General features: G+C 72.4%; 2 protein-coding genes across 2 annotated transcripts; one reads left to right on the top strand and one right to left on the bottom strand.

The window, feature by feature from the left end:
• Positions 1 to 2,875: 2,875 nt before the first annotated feature.
• Positions 2,876 to 4,982, bottom strand: CCR10 (C-C motif chemokine receptor 10). Its single transcript, XM_072885930.1, has 2 exons — positions 4,971 to 4,982; positions 2,876 to 3,958 (listed from the first exon to the last, which is right to left on the bottom strand). The coding sequence occupies exons 1-2, from the start codon at positions 4,980 to 4,982 to the stop codon at positions 2,876 to 2,878; spliced, it is 1,095 nt and encodes a 364-aa protein (XP_072742031.1).
• Positions 4,983 to 7,474: 2,492 nt separating this feature from the next.
• CNTNAP1 (contactin associated protein 1) lies at positions 7,475 to 15,714 on the top strand. Its single transcript, XM_072886018.1, has 24 exons — positions 7,475 to 7,615; positions 8,754 to 8,855; positions 9,127 to 9,320; positions 9,422 to 9,569; positions 9,817 to 10,020; positions 10,099 to 10,283; positions 10,369 to 10,512; positions 10,876 to 11,137; positions 11,217 to 11,366; positions 11,435 to 11,606; positions 11,696 to 11,802; positions 11,909 to 12,028; positions 12,173 to 12,376; positions 12,468 to 12,624; positions 12,775 to 12,902; positions 13,017 to 13,184; positions 13,261 to 13,479; positions 13,557 to 13,796; positions 13,898 to 14,134; positions 14,307 to 14,434; positions 14,572 to 14,665; positions 14,794 to 15,027; positions 15,151 to 15,198; positions 15,306 to 15,714. Exons 1-24 carry the CDS (start codon positions 7,537 to 7,539, stop codon positions 15,494 to 15,496), a joined length of 3,915 nt encoding a protein of 1,304 aa, XP_072742119.1. The 5' UTR covers positions 7,475 to 7,536; the 3' UTR covers positions 15,497 to 15,714.
• The last annotated feature ends 328 nt before the right edge of the window (positions 15,715 to 16,042 follow it).

Below are 16,042 nucleotides of genomic sequence, written 5' to 3'. Positions count from 1 at the left end.
CCGGCCCCCGCCAATCGCCGCGCGCGGCCCGGGGCGGAGCCAGCGCGCCCGGGGCGGCGGGGCCACCGCTTGCGTCATCTGCCGGGCGGGGGCGCGCGCCGAACGGGGGGAGCTCCGGGGGCGCCGCACGGCCGGGCCGCGGCAGGCCCGGTGCTCCCGGGGCCGCGCCCGGCGGGGCCACCGGCACCGCGTGCAGCGCGGCGGCACCGGGCACCGGCCCCGCGCCAGGCGGAGCGCGCTGGTTCCGGCAGCCCCGGGGCTTCACCGGCCTCGGCGTCGAGCTGCCCCGCGGCACCGGCGCCATGTGCTGCCCCAGCCCCTCCGCGCCGCAGCACCGACGCCCGCCCCGGCCCAGGCCGGCGCGGCGCCGAGCCGTGCCCCCCGGGCAGCACCGCGGGCTGCTGGCGCGGGCAGGGGGGCACCGCGCTCGGGCGCGCCGGTCCTGCCGGCCCTCACGGCACCGGAGGGGGTGGCGGGAGGGGCTCGTGGCGGGCTCACGCCTGGAGCTGCAGCGAAGCGGCGCGGCGCGGCCCGGGCCTGGGCCCCGCCCGGTGGCAGAGGGTCCGCGGCGACCCTCGAGCCGTGGGTGCCGTGGCAGCGCCGGGGCCCCGGCCCCTCTCCCGGAGCCCCCAGAAGGGGTTAAGCGCATCAGCCGCGGCTCTGGCTTCGCTACAGCTGCTGGGTCAACGCCGTCTCCGGGAGCCCGAGGTGCCGGGATGCGCACGCAGGACGCGCCGGCTGCCAGCTCTCCGCCCACGCAGCCGGTGCCGGGCCTGCGCCAGGCTGCGCCGGGGGCTGAGCCCCGGCGTGGGGCCGGCGGGGCGGCCGGGGCAGGCGCGGGCACCGGGACGGAGCCCGCCGGCCACGGTGGGGGACGGAGCCAGTGTGGGGCCGGGCGGTGCGGGGAGACGGTGGCACGGCTGTGGGGCGGCCCCGGGCTCGGCGGCGGGGCCGGCGGAGGAAGGGCGCGGGGCCGCCCGAGGGCGGAGGCTGGGCCGGGAGCGGGGGCAGCTGCGCTGCCGGGCCAGGTACTGCCCGAACCTGGCCCTGGCTCCCCCGCCCCCCCTCCCCTCCCCGGCGGCGGGGCCGGCGCGGCGGGGCGGGGCGCGGCCGGGGCCGGAGACCCATCGCCCCGGCTCCGCAGCCGCCGGACGGGGATGCAGCTCTGGCTGCCGAGTCAGCCGAAATCGCGTTTCCGGCCCAGCCGTAGGTGCAGGGGCCGGGACGGCTTCTCCCGGTCGAAGCGCTGGGCCGATCCCGGGCAGGAGCCCCGGGGGCGAGCGGGAAGCGGCCTCCGGCCCCAGCAGGACCGGGAGCCGCTTCCCTGCACAGCCGGCTCCGCTGTGGGGGCCCCACGAGCGGCTGCGCCAGGTCCAGGCCCCGGCCCACTCCCGGCGTCCCGGAGCGCTTCCTCAGCCGGGCCCGGTGCAGTGGGGCTGCCGCACGGCCCCAGGCGCTGCTGGCCCCGTGGCCCCGCGCCACTCAGCACGGTGCCAGCCCCGTGGGGGCGAGGGCATCCGGGCCGTGCCTGCCCCAGCCACGGCACCCTGGCCCCGTGGGAGGTGGGAGCCGCTGGGCCGGGATGCGCCGGGGCCGAGGAGCTCATGGGGGGAGCGAGGAGGGGAGAGGAAAGCCCCTCTGCCTCTGGCCCCTCTGCCCCCCCCCCACCCCAGGAGACGGTTTCCAGCCGGACCCAGGGCAGGTTTTTCGGGAGACTCCCAGCCCCTTCGGCACCCTGCCCGCGGGGACGGTGGCGTGGGCTCTGCCGCCGCCTCGGCCAGGGGCTGGGCTGGGCTGGGGAGGCGGCCCCCGCTCCTGCCCCCGGCTGCCCCCTCCGACTGCCCGGACCGGGCGGGGGGCACCGCGGGGCTGGGGGTGCCGGGCCCGGGCCCGGACAGGCCCCCACCCCGCCCCGGAGCCGCCGTGGGGCCGGGGCCGGTCCCTGGGCCGTCGCCCTCCGCACGCCCCCGCGGAGCCCCCGCTCCCCGGCCCGCTCCCTCCGTCCCCAGCCTGTCCCCGCCCGCTCCCCGGCTGCCGGAGCCCCGTGTCCGGGGGAGCCCAGGCAGCGGCCCGCGGGGACAGGCAAGGCACAGGCAGGGCACAGGCAGGGGACAGGCAGGGGACAGGCAGCGGACGGCGGGAAGCGCGGGGTGCTGCTGCCGCCTGCAGGCTTCCCCCTGCCAGCGCCGGTGGGAACGGGCGGGCGCGGGGCCGCCCCCCGCTCCCCGCGCTCCGCTCCCCGGCCCGGCCCAGCAAAACCCCCCCGGCAGCCCCCGCCCGCCCCCCCCGGGGCAGCCCCGGCCCGCACGGAGGCGGCGCTCGCCCAGCGGGGCTCGACCGGGGTTTATTGTCCGGGTGGGAACCAGCTGCCGGCCCGGGCCTCGCTGCGCGCGTCCGCCGTCCCGAGCTCACCCGCACCGCACGGCCCCCCGCAGCACGCGTGACATTGCGTGGCCCTCCGCAGCCCCCATGACATCGCACGGCCCCCCCACAGCAGGCGTGACATTGCGTGGCCCTCCGCAGCCCCCATGACATCGCACGGTCCCCCCACAGCACGCGGGACATCGCACAGTTCCCTGCAGCACGCGTGACATTGCGCGGCCCCCCCAGAGCACGCGTGACATTGCAGGGACCCCCTGCCCAGCGGCGTGCTGGGCAGCGGAGGCACTTGCAGGGCGTGCCGGTGCTGCGGGGCTGCTCTTCCCTCTGCCCACGCGTGTGCAGGCACTGTGCGGGCTGTCCGGTGCTGCCCCTGCCAGGCCGCTCTGCCGGGGCCCGGGGCAGGTCTGTGCGCGAACGGGGCTCTCCCCGGGGAGCCGCGGAGGGGCCGAGCCCCCGGGGTCCTGGTCCCTGGCCCGGCCGCAGGCACCGCATCCTACATGATGTCCTGGCAGGTGGAGAGCGATGTCCGCCGGCGGGGACTGGGGCAGCCGGGGCAGCGTGGCTCGAGGGGCCCCACGCAGCCGGCATCGCTGGCCAGCAGCCACAGCTCCCGGCGGAAGCGCTGGCCCAGGAAGGCGTAGAGCAGGGGATTGAGGCAGCAGCGCAGGTACGCCAGCCCGCCGGTGACCAGCAGTGCCAGATCCTTGCGGCGGCTCTGGGCACAGCTCACCTCCCAGCTGGCCAGCAGTTCAGCTGCGTCCAGCAGCACCATCAGGCTGTGGGGCAGCTGCAGGGCCACGAACACCAGCACGAGGGCCAGCAGCACCCGCAGCGCCCGGTGGGGCTGGGCCCCACGGGCCGCCAGCAGTGTCCGGGCTATGGCCGCGTAGCAGCTCGCCATCACCAGGAAGGGCACCGCGAAGCCCAGCACGACCTGCACCAGGTTGGTGGCCCCCCGGGCCACCCGTGAGACCATGTGGGGGAAGACGACGCGGCAGAGCCGGATGTCCTGGTGCTGCTCCGCTTGGCTGTAGACAAATTGGGGCAGCGCCAGCAGTGTGGCCAGCAGCCAGGCCAGCCCCGCCGTCAGCCAGCCATGGCGGCGAGCCCGTGGGCGCAGGCGGCAGGCGGCCGGCACCCGCACGATGGCCACGTAGCGGTCCACACTGATGCAGGTGAGGAAGAGGAAGCCGCTGTAGAAGTTGAGGGCGTAGAGGCCCTGCAGCACCTTGCAGGCGCCCGTGCCTGGGGACCAGTCCTGCAGCGTGTTGGTGATGGCGAAGGGCAGCGTCAGGAGCAGCAGGAGGTCGGACAGCGCGAGATGCAGGAGGCAGACGTCGGTGATGCTGTGTGCCTGGCGGTAGCGGGTGTGCGTGAGCAGCACCAGCCCATTCCCCACTGTGCCCAGCAGCGAAAGCAGCAGGTAGACAGCAGGCTGGTAGGTGCGGGCGAAGCCCTGCACCTCCTGCTTGTCGCAGAGCTCGGGCAGCATGCCGTCCTCCCACGAGTACCCGTCCTCCCAGGGGTAGAAGTCGGTGGTGGCGGTCAGCTCCACTGAGGTGGGGCTGGGGCTCTCCTGCGCAGAGGGAGGCTGAGTGAGGGATGCTCAGAGGCGGTGGCCCGGCCGCAGCATTCAACACGCCGTGCTGAGGGCAGCCCTCCTCCACTCAGCCCCGCTGCGGGGAGCCCGGGCGTGCCTCAGCCCCTGGCCTCACGCTTGGGGCGGTTGCCATCTTGCAGCGGGAGGTTCACCGCGCTCAGTCATTGTGAGAGCAACCACACTCTTCCCGAGAAGCCGCCTGCAGCGCAGAGCTGGTGGGGAGACGTGACCTCGGCCGCGGCATCCCCAGCACAGCACCACATCCCGTGAACTAACTGTGCACCCGCCACGGGGGAAGCTGCTCCTGACATCGCCTGGGGCTCAGCACCCAGCCCGCAGCCCTGATGGCCCCATGCAGCCAGGCCTTGGGGCTCCATGCCGGCATCCCCAGGTGGGTGCTTTGCACAGCACCCACCCACCCGTGCACCACCCTGGGGACCCCAGTGCCAGCACAGCCCCACACTACCTGGTCCCGCTCCCAGCCAGGGAGGTCCTAGGGCATCCCACCGCCTTGCATAGGTTGCAGGCAGCTGTATACAGTGCTCCGAGCTCCCGGCCTCTCAGCGTTGCTCCGGGTCAGAGGGACAGTGCTGCAGCCCAGCGCTGGACAGCTGGGACCCCATTGCCACAGAGGTCAGGATCCAGCATGGCTCTGAATCAGAGCAGCCTCACAACAGCAGTTTTGCTCCGGCTTCCGTAAGCGAGTCCAGGCAGCCGGGTCTGATCCCCCCACCCGCTCTGGTGCCGCAGGTGGCATCTGAACCCAGCATCGGGGCAGGCTGACTCCCCAGCAGCTCCCCCCGCCCCTTCCCCGCTCCAGGCTCTAGGGATCTGGAGCACCGGGCGCTGTCCTGGGGCTCCCTGGGGCTTTGCCTTTCAGCCCAAACCCACGAAGCTTACAAGAGAACCATTTAAAAGCAATAAGAAAAGCCAGTGAGGGGGGCCCCCGCCCAGCCCTCAGCGAACCCCTCGCACCGTGGCCCCTCACCTGCTCCTGCATCGTGCAGCGGGACCCTTCCCCCAGCCAGTGGGTCTGGAGCCGTCTGCGTCTCAGCGCTCTGCAACCTGTGGTTTGACCACGTAACACTCCTGATACTGAGAGCGGTGTGGAACACAAGCCCAGCCCCGGGGGGGTGGGAAGGCAAAGAGGCAGATGCGACCCTGCTCCGCAGCCCCTCCTGCATCTTTTACTTTTGTGGCTAGCATCTGCACGCTAGGGACAGAAATAGCAGCTCCGCTCAGCCCCTGTCATGTGGGGCTGGGGGACGAGCCTGGGAGAACCCGGACGCGGGGAGCGGGGTCTGGCTGAGGGCACCCAGAGCGTGCAGGAGTCCCCAGCCCACCCCGGGGCTGTTTGCAGCTCCTGCCCCACGGTGGGGGCTGCCTCTGTGGGGCTGGAGGGGAGGCTGGAGGGAGCGAGGCCGAGGAGAGGAGCATGGGCTGCTGTGGCCTGGTGCTGAGCCAGGCACAGGCAGGGCACTGGTCCGGTGGGACCAGCAGAGCCACGTCTGGTCCGGGAACGGCTCGTCCTGATGGGAAACGTGGCGGTTCCGGGAACTGGGGTAGCCGCTGGTGCAGGGCATCCCCCTTGCCCAGGGGTCCCAGCCCTGTCCTGCACCCCCATGCCCCTGTGCCCCCACGGTGCTGGGCAGATGTGTTGCTGGTTGTTGACAACAAAATTCCCAACTCCTCATTAAGGGGCAGATTAATTCCTGTGGGGCAGAGGCCCCACTTTCCTCTCCCCAGGGGGGAGCAAATTGATCCCGGCTTTAATGGGCTTTCTGCCGTTTGCCGCGGTAATCCCTCAATCCTGCTTTCTCCTTACGACAGCCGTCTTTGCCGTGATTTATCCCAGCTCTGCCCTCGGCCCTCCTGCTGCCTCCAGCCGGGCGCCTGGAGCGGGCAGGGTCCCTGCCGGCCCCAGGAGCTCGCTGCCGGTGCCCGCGGTGCAGCGGGGCTGTGGAGCTGCTGCGCCCAGGCTGGAGAGTGGCTGGGCAGAGGGAGCCTGGCCCCGGGGTGTCCCCAGGGCTCTTTGTTGGAGGGTGTCACCCCCTCCCCTGCTCTTTCTGCAGTGCAAGGACACTGACTGCAGACCTCCACTCTGTGCTGGCTCTGGGGGTGCCATCCTGCACCCTGCACCCTGAAGGAAGGGGAGGGAGGAGGGTCCCGCGGCCAACGCTGGCCCTATGGCCAGCTCTGAGTGCGGAGCAGGGACCCCGCACGGCCCCACCAGGCCCGTCACAGACCTGACCCAGCACAGGGACGGGATGCGGGGCTGTGGCCGGAGCTGGCAGCACCCCTGGGGTGTCAGGATAAGGCCAGGTGGGGCTGTGCCTCTCCCGGGGACGGACTCGCAGGCAAGGGTCTGGGGGACGGGAGGGCCGGTGGCCTTATCCCTGACACACGGCTCAGCTCCTAGTAGCAGAACTCCCGGTGCATCGCCTGCCGCCCCGTCGCCCCGCTGCACCTGGGGTTTTCTGTTCCCTCTTTCGCTCGCCGGTCCCGGCCTTGGCTGCCTGCGCAGGAAGCGGCCCCGGCACCCGCTGCCCGCAGGTGACAGCCACGCTGCCCTGCCCGGTGGCAGCCAGGTGCCCAGCACCGTGCTGCCGGGCCTGGTGGGCAGCACCCTGGTGCCAGCGGTGCGGAGCTGCCCGCACCGAGCACGGCCAGGCCAGGCTCCTGCCCAGCACCGGGCCCCTGCTTGGACCCAGCGGCCCCTGGTGCATCCCCATCCCTCGGGGCTGGGCTCGGGGCGCTGCACGGGGCTCCTGGGAGAGGGGGGGTCCCGGCAGAGCCGGGGGGACACAGGGCACCGCACGGTCTGTGGGGCAGGCAGCGTATGTAGGCCACGCAGCTGCCAGCCCCCCCGTCCCCTCCGTGGGTGTCTGGGGCTGTTCGGGAGCAGACACGGGCTAAATCCCGTCTTCTGCACCGCTGGAGACAGGCGGCCCCGCAACCCGCAGGCCTTAATCTGCGGCTTGATTACAAACTGCCGCCACATCTGCTGCGGGAGGGCTGGCGGGCACCGCTCCAGGCCCCTGGGCCACATCTGCAGGGGTCACATCTGGGGGGCCGCGCCTGCGGGCGGTCAGGCCACGCAGCCCGGCGGGGGCTCGGGGCAGGGCCGGGCACGGCGAGGGCCCGGGGCTGCGCGGGAGCCGGGGATGCTCGGGGAGCTCCCTGCACGGCCCCACTCGTGTCCGCCCTGCGCTGCCCGTGTCCCGCTCTGCCCACGCACCTCCACCCCGAGCCCACCCAGGCCACGGGCCGCGGTCCGGCTGCAGCCCGGGGCAGCTGTAAGCCCGCGCTGGAACCCGGCGCCGAGGACCGGGGGAACCGGGGGCACCGGCGGGAGCGTCCCTCGGGGCGCGGCAGCGGGGGAGGCCGGGGCTCTGCGCTGCACCCAGCCCGGCCCCCGCGCCCCCTCCCCGGGGCCGCCCCCCCACTCGCCGCCGCCGCCCCCCCCCGCCCCGTGGGCGGAGCCGCCGCCCCGCTCCGCCGCGCGGCTGCAGCACCGGGAGCGGCGGCGCCGAGGGCGCTCGGGGCGCTCCAGCATGGGCGCTCGCCGCCTCCTCGGGCTCCTGCTCGCCGCCTGCACCGGCCTCCTGCGCCCCGGCCCCGGCTGCCTCGCACGTAAGTGGGGCCGCAGCCGCGGGAGCGGCCGCTCCGCACTGCGGGACCGCAGCCGCCGCCCCGGCCCCGCACCCCCGAGCCGCCCCCGCGCCTCGAGCCGCCCCCGGCCCCCCGCCCCGTTCCCGCGGGCATCCCCCTTCTCCCCCGGGCACCCCCGGCGCCCCCCCCGCCCAGTCCGCGCCGTCCCCAAGGTCACCGCCGGACACGGGCGTCCGGGCGCTCCCGCCGCGCCCTGCCCGGGGCCGCCCCGCCGCAGCCCCCCCGCCGGCGGCACGGCACCCGCCCGGGGGCCCCGGGGCGCCCGGGGATGCCCGGGGATGCCCAGGGATGCCCCGGGCACCCGCCCCGCTGCGCCGCATCCCCGCGCCCGGCGCGGGGCTGGTCCCGCTCCCCGGGGCGGGAGGGGCGGGGGGGCGGCTGGCCGGGCACGGGGACGGGGACGGGCACGGGCACCGGCAAGGCCCTGGCCTCCCCGAGCAGCTCTCTGCGGCCGCTCTGAGCCGGGGCCCTTGGCCCCGGGCCACCCCGGCCCCGGGGACCCGCTGGCTGCGGGGGACGGCGGCGGGGGACGATGCGGGCAGGGGGCGATGCGGGCAGCGGCGATGCGGCGTGGGCGCATCGCGGCTGCCCTTGGCCCTGCAGTGAGGGCTGGGGGTGCAGCGTTTGCTACAAACGCTCCTGGGGCTCCCCGGGCTCCGTCCGACCCGGGCGGGGGGATGGGGTCGGGACCTCGGCCCCGCCGGAGCCTCCCCTGCAGATGCCGCGCGGGCTCGCACGGGGACCCCTGGCCTCCCACGCGGGACCCTGCCCCGGCGGGGCGGGGCGGGGCGGGGCGGGGGGGTCCCGGTGCCCACGTCAGTGCGGAGGCGGCTGGTGCGGGCGCCGGGGCCCGCAGAGGTGTGTCAGCTCCGCTGCAGTGGGAGGGGAGAGCGGGAGCTGGACCCGCCGCGCCGCAGGGTCCCCAGAGCCCGCGGGGTCCCGCAGGGTCCGCCGGGTCCCCGGATCCTGCAGAGCCCGCGGGGTCCCCGGATCCTCCAGAGCCCGCGGGGTCCCGCGGGGCCGGGCCGGGGGGGCTGCCGCGGGGACACCGCCCAGTTCAGCGCCCCGAGCCCGGCCCCCAGCCCCCCTCTGCCCGCAGGCCCCTGCTACGATGAGCTCGTCGCTCCCCTCTACTCCTCGTCCATCGGTGCCTCCTCCAGATACAACATCTTCTACTCGGCCAGCTTTGCCCGGCTGCACAGTGAGTCCCCGCGCGGGACCGGGGTGCAGACGGGGCGGGGGGCCGTGGGCAGTGGGTGTCCCCGGCAAGGTCTTGCCTCGCGTGGGGCTGAGGGGCCCGCGGGTGCCCACGGCAGAGCCCTCAGCATCCCCCGGGGGTGGGGGAGAGCCCTGCAGCCCTCCGGCTCCCCCCCGCAGTCGGGTGCTGCAGTGGGGCTGAGCAAGCAGCTCCCGCTCAGCCGGGAGCCGCTGGGTGCCGGGCTGTGGGGCCAGCTGAGCCGCTCCCCCCACAGGCACCAGTGGCTGGTCCCCTGACCCCCGGGACAAGCAGCCCTGGCTCCAGATTGACCTGATGCAAAAGCACCGGATCAACGCGGTGGCCACACAGGGGACCTTCAACACCTACGACTGGCTGACGCGCTACATCGTGCTCTATGGAGACCACCCCACCAGCTGGAAACCCTTCTTCCAGCAGGGCAGCAACTGGGTACGGGGGTCCCCGAGGGTCCCTGTGGGAGGGGGTCCCTGGGGGGAGCGGAGACCCCCCCAGCCCGGCATGAGGTGCTGACGGCAGCCCTTCGTCCCCAGACGTTCTTCGGGAACGTGAACGAGAGCGGGGTGGTGCGGCACGACCTGCACTACCCCATCCTTGCGCGCTACATCCGCATCATCCCGGTGGCCTGGAACCCGCGCGGGAAGATCGGGCTGCGCCTGGGCCTCTACGGCTGCCCCTACCGTGAGTACCCGGCCCGGGGGCTCCAGCAGCCCCACGCGGGGTGGGAACCTGGCACGGCCACCCACATGGCAGGGGGCCAGCCCCTGGCTCCAGCATGCCCGGAAAACCCTTTCCCAGAGGGGATTATGTCCAAGCAGTCTGCAGTCATTTGCTCTGGCATAAACCATAGCAGGAAGGAGGGTTCCCCGTGCCAGGGCTCCTGCAGCTGCGGGCAGTGACATGGCTGGGGCTGCTCTGCTTTCCCCAGGGTCCCATGTACTCTACTTCGATGGGGATGATGCCATCTCCTACCGCTTCCGGGCCAAGAGGATCAGCACCCTTGAGGATGACATCTCCTTCAACTTCAAGACGCTGGAGCAAGACGGGGTGCTGATGCACGGGGAGGGCTCACAGGGTGACTACATCACGGTGGAGCTCAAGCAGGCCCAGCTCTTCCTGCACATCAGCTTAGGTGAGCTGGGGCCAGGGGGCCGGGGGGCCCGGGGATGCGAGGCCGAGGGGCCACTTGGCTGAGGCTGCCCCTCCCCAGGCAGCAGCCCGCTGCACGCCAGCGAGGGCCACACGACGGCGACGGTGGGCAGCCTCCTGGATGACCAGCACTGGCACTCGCTGCACATCGAGCGCTACGGCCACCACGTCAACCTGACGCTGGACGGGGAGGTCAAGCGCTTCCGCTGCCACGGCACCTTCAACCAGCTCGACCTCGACACCGAGGTGGGTGCGGCAGGCAGGGAGCTGCCAGGATGCTGACCTGCAGTGTCCCCCAGCGAGGGGCTGACCCCCTCCTTCTGCCTCCCAGCTCTTCTTCGGGGGGGTGATTGACCAGGACAAGCAGCACCTCACCTACCGGCAAAACTTCCGGGGCTGTGTGGAGAACATCATCTTCAACGGGGTCAACATCGCCGACCTGGCCCGGCACCGGAGACCCAACATCCGCTTTGAGGTCCAGCCCCAGGGGGCGGCCCCTTCCCTGGGGGTCCCATCCCTGCCATGGGGGGACCCCTTTCCTGGAGAAGGGCCAGGCCTTCAGCCCCCACTGTGGGATGACGCTTTCCCTGGGCCAGGTTCCCCCCCCCTGCCGTGGGGTGACGTGAGGCTGGGCAGCAGCCGCGCTCAGCCGAGCGGCACCACATCGACCATGTGAGGTCGTCCCTGGCCCGGGGCGCCCGCCCGGCACTGCCAGGCGATGGGATCAAGCAGGGGCGATCGGGGTCAGGGCTGGGGGGCTGGGGGGCTGGGGGGCTGGGGGGGCCCTCCCCACCACAGGAGCATCCCCTTCCTTACCGCTGCCCGTGGTCACCCCCAGGGCAGCGTGGGCCACTACTGCCAGGACCAGCTGAACACCCCCATTACCTTCGCCGGCATCAACAACTACGTGCGGGTGCCAGGGATCCCGCGGAGGAACCGCCTGGCCGTCAGCTTCCGCTTCCGCTCCTGGGACACCACCGGGCTCCTGCTCTACACCAGCTTTGCCGACCGCCTGGGCTCCCTCGAGGTGGTGTTGAGCAAGGGGCAGCTCAATGTCTCCATCGCCCAGCCTGGCAAGAAGAAGCTGGAGTTTGCCGCAGGTGGGCTGGCGAGCCGGCATGGGGCTGGGGGCTGGTCTGGCAGCAGTGCCTCCCCACGCACCCTCCTCTCCCCGCACAGGGTATCGCCTGAACGACGGCTTCTGGCACTCGGTGCAGCTGGTGGCGCGGGAAGGCTCGGCCGTGGTGACCATCGATGATGACGATGGCGCCGAGTTTCGGGTGGCGCACCCCTTCCAGCTCCGCACTGGCAGCCAGTACTTCTTCGGAGGTGGGTGGTGGGGCAGGGGCCAGGGGCGATGGGTGCCCAGGGGCCGCTCACCCCGCTGTGCCTTGCAGGCTGCCCCAAGCCAGCCTCCGTCACCGGCTGCCAGTCGAACCAGACGGCCTTCCACGGCTGCCTGCAGATGCTGAACGTGGACATGCAGCCTGTGGACGTGGAGCTGCTGGTGCAGCACCGGCTGGGGCAGTACTTCAACGTGCTCTTCAACGTCTGCGGCATCACGGACAGGTATCGGTCGGGACAGGGGTGCCGGCTGGGAGCGGGTGGGGGCTGGAGGGCTGTGCCGGTGCCAGGATGGGAGCTCTCTGTGCCCTCAGGTGCACCCCCAACCTGTGCGAGCACGACGGCCGCTGCGTCCAGTCCTGGGACGACTTCATGTGCATCTGCGACCTGACGGGGTACAAGGGCGAGACCTGCCACAAATGTGAGCCCGGGGCCTTGTGGGTGGGGGGACAGGACGGGCACCCACAGCTCCTCCCGCTGCCCGGCACCCGCCTCGCGCTGACCCCAGCCTCGTTTCCCTCTTCCAGCCCTTTACAAGGAGTCGTGCGATGCTTACCGGGTCAGCGGGAAAACCTCGGGGAACTACACCATCGACCCAGACGGCAGCGGGCCGCTCAAGCCCTTCACGGTGTACTGCGACATCCGAGGTGGGGGCGGTCGGAGGGCGCGGGGGTCCCTCTGCCCAGTGTCCCCAGGGACCAGCCTCTGCCTGTGCACTGGGGCCGGAGCCGGATGGATGGAGCGGGGGGTGTCCCAGCGGGCCGGTCCTAACAGCCCCCCTGCCTCCGCAGAGGACCGGGCATGGACCATCATCCGGCACAACCGCCACTATGCCACGCGGGTGACGGGCTCCAGCGTGGACCAGCCCTACCTGGGGGCCGTGGAGTACTGGAACGCCTCCTGGGCCGAGGTCTCGGCGCTGGCAAATGCCTCCGAGTACTGCGAGCAGCGCATCGAGTTCCACTGCTACAGCTCCCGCCTGCTCAACACCCCCTGTGAGCCCCGGGGGGAGCGGGGCCATGCCGTGGAGCCGTGCTGCGGGGCCGTGCCGCGGGGCCATGTCCTCACCCTCCCCTGTGTCCTCAGCCGGGCTGCCCTTCAGCTTCTGGATGGGCCGACACGATGAGCGGCACTACTACTGGGGGGGCTCGCGGCCGGGCATCCAGCGCTGCGCCTGCGGGTTGGACAAGAACTGCGCCGACCCCAAGTACTTCTGCAACTGTGACGCAGACCACGCGCTGTGGTGAGCCAGCGGCGTTCTGGGACGGGGGCTGCGGGACAGGGGCTGGGGGCACAGACTCTGGGGGGTTCAGGCAGGGGTTTGGGCCGGGGTGCGGGCTGGTGAAGGGGCAGAAGCCCCTCATGGCCCCTCCGAACCACGCGCCATTTGCAGGAGGACGGACAAGGGTCTGCTGACCTTCGTGGACCACCTGCCCGTCACCCAGGTTGTGGTCGGAGACACCAACCGCTCCGGCTCCGAAGCCCAGTTCCTGCTGGGCCCCCTGCGGTGCTACGGGGACCGTGAGTGACCGGATCTGCGGAGGGTCCCCTGCCTGCAGAGGGCCCGTGCCTGCAGGGGTCCCGCGCCCGTAGAGGGTCCGTGCCCGTCCCTCACCGCCCCTCCTTCTCCCGCAGGCAACACCTGGAACACCGTCTCCTTCAACAGGGGCGCAGCCCTGCTCTTCCCCACCTTCCAGGCCAACCACAGCCTCGACATCTCCTTCTACTTCAAGACCACCGCCCTGTCCGGCGTCTTCCTGGAGAACCCCGGCTCCCGAAACTATATCCGCATCGAGCTCAACAGTATGGGCGGGCGGGGGGTGTAGGGGTGCGGGGGGTGGCGGGACCAGGCACCCCTCCTGACACCACGTCCCCACAGCCACCAGGGACGTGGTGTTTGCCTACGACATCGGGAATGGGGACGAGAACCTGACGGTGCGGTCGGCGGTGCCCTGGAACGACGATGAGTGGCACCAGGTGAAGGCTGAGCTCAACGTCAAGCTGGCGCGGCTGCGGGTGGACAAGCTGCCCTGGGTGGTGCGGCCAGCCCCCCCGCAGAGCTTTGTCCGCCTGGACTTCGACAGGCCCCTCTACGTCGGTGAGAGCCCCCGGCCACGTCCCTGCGTCCCCAGGTCCCCGCGTGCCGCAGGGCGCTGAGTCTCGGCCCCGCTGCAGGCGCGGCAGAGCACAAGATGCGCCCGTTCCTGGGGTGCCTGCGGGCGCTGCGGATGAACGGGGTGACGCTCAACCTGGAGGGCAAGGCCAACGAGACGGAGGGCGTGCGGGTCAACTGCACCGGCCACTGCCAGGACCCACCGGTGCCCTGCCAGAACAGCGGGCTCTGCGTCGAGCGCTACAGCCACTACAGCTGCAACTGCAGCATCTCGGCCTTCGACGGGCCCTTCTGCAACCACGGTGAGCGGCTGCGCCCGCCCGCACCGGGGGTGGGGGCCCTCGCAGGGGCCGGGCTGGGGGAGGGGAGCCGGCGCTCCCGTCACCCTGCAGTTCCCCCGCAGACATCGGCGGGTACTTCGAGGAGGGCACCTGGGTGCGGTACAACATCCTGCCGATGTCGCTGTACGCCGCCCGCGAGTTCGCCAGCATTGTCAGCAGCCCCTGGCAGCCCCTGCCTGGCTACAACCTCACCAGCGAGGAGGTCAGCTTCAGCTTCAGCACCACCTCGGCGCCCGCCGTGCTGCTCTACGTCAGCTCCTTTGTCAAGGACTACATGGCCGTGCTCATCAAGGATGACGGTGAGGGCAGGGCTCCCCGCCCCGGGGCTCACCCAGAGCCTAGGGGCACCTCCCCGAGTGCCGGGGCCACACGGGACCCTCCTCCCGCCGATGCCAGTCGCCAGCCCTACGGAGGGGCTGGACTCGCCCGCCGAGAGCCCCGGCGCTGCTGACAGCCGTGCTCTGCCCGCAGGGAGCCTGCAGCTGCGCTACCAGCTGGGCACCAGCCCCTACGTCTTTGCCCTCACCACCAAGCCGGTGACGGATGGGAGGCCGCACCGCGTCAACATCACCCGCCTGCACCGCACGCTCTACACCCAGGTACGGGGCCGGAGCATCCTCCCTGCTGGGGCCTGGGGGACCGCATGGGTGGGGGTCAGGCTGGGAGGGGGCACGGGCAGGGTGGCAGGAGGCAGAGGAGGCTCAGCGGGCGCTGACGCTGTGCACCGGCCTCCCAGGTCGACTATCTCCCCGTCATGGAGCAGCAGTTCTCCCTGTTCGTGGACAGCAAGCTGGACTCGCCCAAAAACCTGTACCTGGGGCGTGTGATGGGTGAGCTGGGTCCTGCCCTCGGCTGCCCGCTCCTGTGCTGGGATCCCTGCGGGCACCGGGGTCTCCTCTGCCCGGCACGGTCCTTGCCCTCCGCGGGGGATGAGCCTTCTCCTTCTGTGCCCCGGCAGAGACCGGCGTGATTGACCCCGAGATCCAGCGCTACAACACGCCCGGCTTCTCAGGCTGCCTCTCAGGGGTGAAGTTCAACAGCCTCGTCCCCCTCAAAGCCATCTTCCGCCCCACCAGCGTCGTGCGGCCCTACAGCATCCGGGGGGAGCTGGTGGAGTCGAGCTGCGCCTCCATGCTTCCCCTCACCACCATCGTCATCCCTCCTGAGATGGACCCCTGGTACATGGGCACAGGTAGGTGCCGGGGTGGGAGCTCAGCAGGGACGGAGCCCCCCGGCAAGCGTCAGCTGCGGAGGGGATCCTCCAGCATGAGACCCCGCTGCAGCCCGGTCTCAGCCACCCGCTCCGTCTCCGCAGAGTTCCCCCACGTGCACGACGACGGCTGGATTGGGATCATCATTGGGTGTAAGTGAAGCGCCCGGCCAGCGTGTGTGTGTGTGTGTGTCCCCCCCCGCCTCTGCCCTGGCCCCGCGGCCCCTCCCTGGCCCCTCACCGCCGCCTCTCTCCCGCAGTTGTGACCTTCCTACTGCTGCTGCTCGGGGGGCTGCTGGTGCTGCTGTACTTTTACTACCACCGCTACAAGGGCTCCTACCACACCAACGAGCCCAAGGCTGTCCAGGACTACAGCAGCGCCACCAAACCGCTGTCGGCACGCAAGGACCAGAACCTGCCCCAGATCCTGGAGGAGGCAAAAGGGGACTAGCGGGGCCGGGGGGTGGGACGGGCTCGCAGCCCCCGCGGCCCTGGGAGCCGCCCGGGGACGAGCGAGCGTCGCGGGACCAAAGGGCCGAGCACACCTGAACTGCCAACACCCGCCTCCGGACCAGACCGGACCGCGCCAACCGCCAGCTCCTCCCCGCGGCCGCCACCAACCCAGCCCCCAGAGCGCGGCCGTGACCCACCGAGCCCCGGCCCCGCTCGCCCCGGGCACGCCGTCAGCCACCGGGGCCAGAGGCAGGCTGCTGCCTCCCACCAGCTGCCAAAACCTGCCCTGCCTCCGGCGGGGAGCCCCGGGGCCGGGCAGCCCACCCTCCCTTTCGCAGGGGAGCGCGCCGGGCGCGCCTGGCTGCCGCCGCCCCGTTAGCGACGACTGCGCGTAGATTACCCGCTGCTTTGCTCGCTTAGCCAGAGCCACGAAGGAAGCCACGCAATACCCAGCCTCGGGGTGCAGCCCGAGGCGCGCCAAGCAATACCCTGCCTGTGCGGGCGACGGCTGCCGCTGCCGCGCATGATGCCACCGCACTTTGCT

Source organism: Ciconia boyciana, chromosome 22 (assembly GCF_034638445.1).
Source record: "Ciconia boyciana chromosome 22, ASM3463844v1, whole genome shotgun sequence".
NCBI lineage: Eukaryota > Metazoa > Chordata > Aves > Ciconiiformes > Ciconiidae > Ciconia > Ciconia boyciana.
Note: the sequence above shows the minus strand (reverse complement) of the source record. Positions and strands in the feature narration are given on the sequence as shown.

Excerpts from the sequence above, each read along its gene's own strand:
- CNTNAP1 (XM_072886018.1), top strand. The coding sequence starts at position 7,537 with ATGGGCGCTCGCCGCCTCCTCGGGCTCCTGCTCGCCGCCTGCACCGGC. Across the intron at positions 9,570-9,816 it reads CCTCTACGGCTGCCCCTACC|GGTCCCATGTACTCTACTTC; the intron begins GTGAGTACCCGG and ends TGCTTTCCCCAG. Across the intron at positions 13,185-13,260 it reads TATCCGCATCGAGCTCAACA|CCACCAGGGACGTGGTGTTT; the intron begins GTATGGGCGGGC and ends ACGTCCCCACAG.